Here is a 4,012-nt window from a genome sequence, read left to right on the forward strand (position 1 = left end):
TCACACGCTTGAGGTATTCGGCCAATCACAACGCACTGGATAGCTGGCCAATCAGAGCACACCTCGCTTTTCAGACGGATGAGCTTTGTAAAAATCGACGTGTTTCAGAAAGGCGGGGCATAGAGGAGAAAAAATAATGTACAGTATGTGGAAAATAATGTGTTTTTTGAACCTTAAACCGCATAAACACATTTCATTACACCAAATACACAAAATAATGTTCTTTTTAGCAACATCATATGACCCCTTTAAAATAACTAAATTAAAAGTTACTAAATGAAAATAAATAATAAAGAAAATGCATATATTTTAACTGGTATAAGAAACGCACATTAAAGGGTTAGTTCACCCAAAAATGAAAATTAGACTGTGTTTTACTCACCCTTGAAGCATCCTAGGTGTATGTGACTTTCTTCTTTCAGACGAATCCAGTCGGAGTTATATTAAAAATTGTCCTGGCCCCTCCGAGCCTTTCAATGGGGGTAAGCAGGTGTTGGTTGTCAACAGCTCAGAAGACGTGAAAAAAAGTGCGCGCATCCGTAATAAAACGTCCCTCACATGGCTCCGGGAAATGCAATAAACACTTTTTTTCTCACTCCCACTGACTGTGGTACGTGGAAGATGTTCAGGCAGATGACGTAGGACGTATGCGTCGTGTGCGTGCCTCTGAGAAATGCACGAGCAAAGGAAACAAAGTTTCCTTTCTTTAGCAAAGGAAAAACCAGTCTCCTCTTGACTTATATCGAAATCCTCCGACATTTTTCTTTACAAATCCTTGTTTTGTGCTTCTAATTCGTGAATGGCGTTTTTTGTTTTGTCTCCGCATTGGTCACTAATCACACAACGCCAACATCTTACGTCATCTGCCGGAACGGCTTCCGTGTATGACAGTCAGCGGAAGTGAGAAAAAAGTGTTTATTACATTTGAAATATGGATATTTATCTTACAAAAATGCATGGATTCGCTACAGGGGGCCTTTATTCACCCCCCAGAGCCGTGTGAGGGAAGTTTTATTACGGATGCGGGCACTTTATTTCACGTCTTCTGAACTGTTGACAACCAACACTCGCTTATCTTCTAATTCGTGAATGGCGTTTTTTGTTTTGTCTCCGCATTGGTCACTAATCACACAACGCCAACATCTTACGTCATCTGCCGGAACGGCTTCCGTGTATGACAGTCAGCGGAAGTGAGAAAAAAGTGTTTATTACATTTGAAATATGGATATTTATCTTACAAAAATGCATGGATTCGCTACAGGGGGCCTTTATTCACCCCCCAGAGCCGTGTGAGGGAAGTTTTATTACGGATGCGGGCACTTTATTTCACGTCTTCTGAACTGTTGACAACCAACACCCGCTTACCCCCATTGAAAGGCTCGGAGGGGCCAGGACAATTTTTAATATAACTCCGACTGGATTCGTCTGAAAGAAGAAAGTCATATACACCTAGGATGCTTTGATGGGTGAGTAAAACACAGGCTCATTTAAATTTTTGGGTGAACTAACCCTTTAACTCATTAGAGCTTAATTAGTACTGTACAAGCTTATATTTTATTTACCCATTACAATAGTCCCTTTACAGTTACTGCTATCATAAAAAATAGTCCTTTTAAATCGATGCACCGTTAACTTTTATGCCGATGCACCAGTGCGAATCGGTGAATCTTCCCATCCCTTATATATATATATATAATTTTTTGTTTTTTAATATAGAGAGCGTTTTTGATTTGAATTGTCAGAAAAAGTCCTAACTTTCTACATTAGGAAGAATAAATACTGCCCACCACAGTATATCTTAATTTTGTTTCAATATTTTTTTATATCATTAGTATATTAAATTATATTAAATCTTAATAAAAAAAAAAGTTTTTCCCCTTGTTTTGTCTGGAAAAAAATCCTACCTTTTATGTAGTCCAATCAAATTATGAGTGAAAAAAGTGACCTGGTCATTCTGTTATTCTTTGCATAAAGAAAATGTACATGCTGTGCACAGTATACACACTAGATACCCCAGAATGCTGCTTTGAACAGAGCCATGCATTTTGTCATGATTATGTATTGCTGTGCCCCCTAGTGGCAATTATTATTATACAGGTTCATCTAAATTTGTAAGTAAGCCTTTTTGTAGTTACCAAATTTAGGTACCAAACAACTGCACTCCATTTTTTATTTTCTATTATTGTGGTATTATTTTGATATCTTACTGATATTTATATATATCTTAACTTGTGTTGTTTTCTAGCTGCTAGCTCAACCACTGGGCCTGATCATCAAACAGCAGAGAAGGATCCGACCAAAACGTCTAGTAAGAGTCCGTCATCCTGGAGTATAGAGGAAGTGATGCAATTTGTGCGCGATGCTGATCCACAAGCACTGGGCCCACACGCAGAGCTCTTCAGGAAACACGTGAGATATGATTTTCTGGATTTCTTGATGTTTCGCAGTTGTTGTTTTTTTTTATTGTAGGTTTTCAGAACAAGATTTCCAAGTAGATTTTATAATGGATTAATTGCTTTTCTTTTTCCACAGGAGATTGATGGCAAGGCCTTGATGCTTTTACGGAGTGACATGATCATGAAGTACATGGGGCTGAAGCTGGGTCCTGCACTTAAACTTTGCCATCACATTGAGAGACTCAAACAGACAAAATAGTAGCTGGAATCTTCTGAGCAAAAACAGAGGATCCACCAGAGGGCAACAGAGGAAAGCGCAGGTTCACTCGATTTCAGAGTGGACATCACAAACTTCACTCAAGATAAATGGATATTTATTACCCGTGACATTGATGGTCAAAGGTCCAACATGCTGACCTACTTCACCTGTACTCCATTCCCGCTTGCTTAAACGGTGGGGAAAAACTGATCAGCCAAATATTTTTGTTTTTGTGGCAAAAACAAATGCAAGAATTAACATCACCAGACTGACTTTTCAAAACGACCTAACTTTGCATGGACATTGTGTACAACTATTATGTACAAGAATGTTCACTGGCTCTCATCTAGAAACAAATTCAGTGTAAAACTGCAGCTACAGACCTCAGTACCTCAGCGATACAATGCTGTGCATATACAGACAATGGTAGAGAAAGCTGAATCCCAAAGGATTTCATTGTGTTATGTATTGTTTCTGGTACCGTCTACATGCACAGACAGCTTGACAAATGTTCACTTCCACTGTATTTTACTCTCCGTTTAAGTCTGATTAAGATCCATTTGAAATACACTTTGGACATTGACTATGAAGGGTTTTGGTGCCGGTTAATTATATTTCACCATTTGGCATAGTGTTTAATTAGAGTTATTTTCAGTTTTATTTTTTTCCTGTGACATTGGAATGGAAACACACAATCGTATTTCAAAATGTCCTGCTGTTTCATAAAGTAAAATGTTTTTAAGTGATGTAAACCAAAAATGGTTTTGTTATGGTCTACAAAAGGCACCAGTTTTAAAAGCACAAACTTTTAGTTCTGACTGTTAGTGAAAACGCCATGACTATTGCTGTTTAATTCAAGATAATTACTCAGGACACTTGTACAATACGTTTTCATTTATACATATTTTGTAAAAACAGTCATATAATGTCTTTTCCCTCTAAAAACTGACTATATTAATGACCACACCAGCACTTCAGGTGACACCCATGAAGTGGACATAGTGTCACATGATCCTGAAATTCAGAGGTTTATCTGCATGGTGAATGATGATGATGTACGGAGCAATCCCATATGGTTTTTTTTTTTATGCGTGTATCATACGAATGTGTATTTCGTTCAGTATTCTGTCCTTCAGTGCATTTTTTATTCTTATTTAATAGAATTTAATAGGCTTTTTCTGAGCACATTGTGTCTGTTTATATCATTTATAATGGATTTTGTGACTTGGGGGATGGAGCATTTTTGTTATGATACACATTTATATACATAATTTTTAGCTCCTTTTAGATACACTGTATTTACCTTGCTCTTATACTCAGGTTGGAATATTTTATATTTACTTATTTGAATGCTTTT

At 37.2% G+C, this 4,012-nt stretch overlaps 1 protein-coding gene across 1 annotated transcript in view; it reads left to right on the forward strand.

The window, feature by feature from the left end:
* The window catches only part of LOC107695050 (polycomb protein SCMH1-like), a 29,376-nt gene extending 25,588 nt beyond the window's left edge, over window positions 1-3,788 (forward strand). The window contains exons 15-16 of the mRNA XM_016494833.1: window positions 2,246-2,409; window positions 2,533-3,788. Coding sequence (XP_016350319.1) covers window positions 2,246-2,409; window positions 2,533-2,655 — 287 coding nt within the window. The 3' untranslated portion in view covers window positions 2,656-3,788. The remainder of the gene's footprint in view (window positions 1-2,245; window positions 2,410-2,532) is intronic.
* The last annotated feature ends 224 nt before the right edge of the window (window positions 3,789-4,012 follow it).

Source organism: Sinocyclocheilus anshuiensis, unplaced genomic scaffold, assembly GCF_001515605.1.
Source record: "Sinocyclocheilus anshuiensis isolate Anshui unplaced genomic scaffold, SAMN03320099.WGS_v1.1 scaffold26, whole genome shotgun sequence".
In the NCBI taxonomy this organism is placed as follows: domain Eukaryota; kingdom Metazoa; phylum Chordata; class Actinopteri; order Cypriniformes; family Cyprinidae; genus Sinocyclocheilus; species Sinocyclocheilus anshuiensis.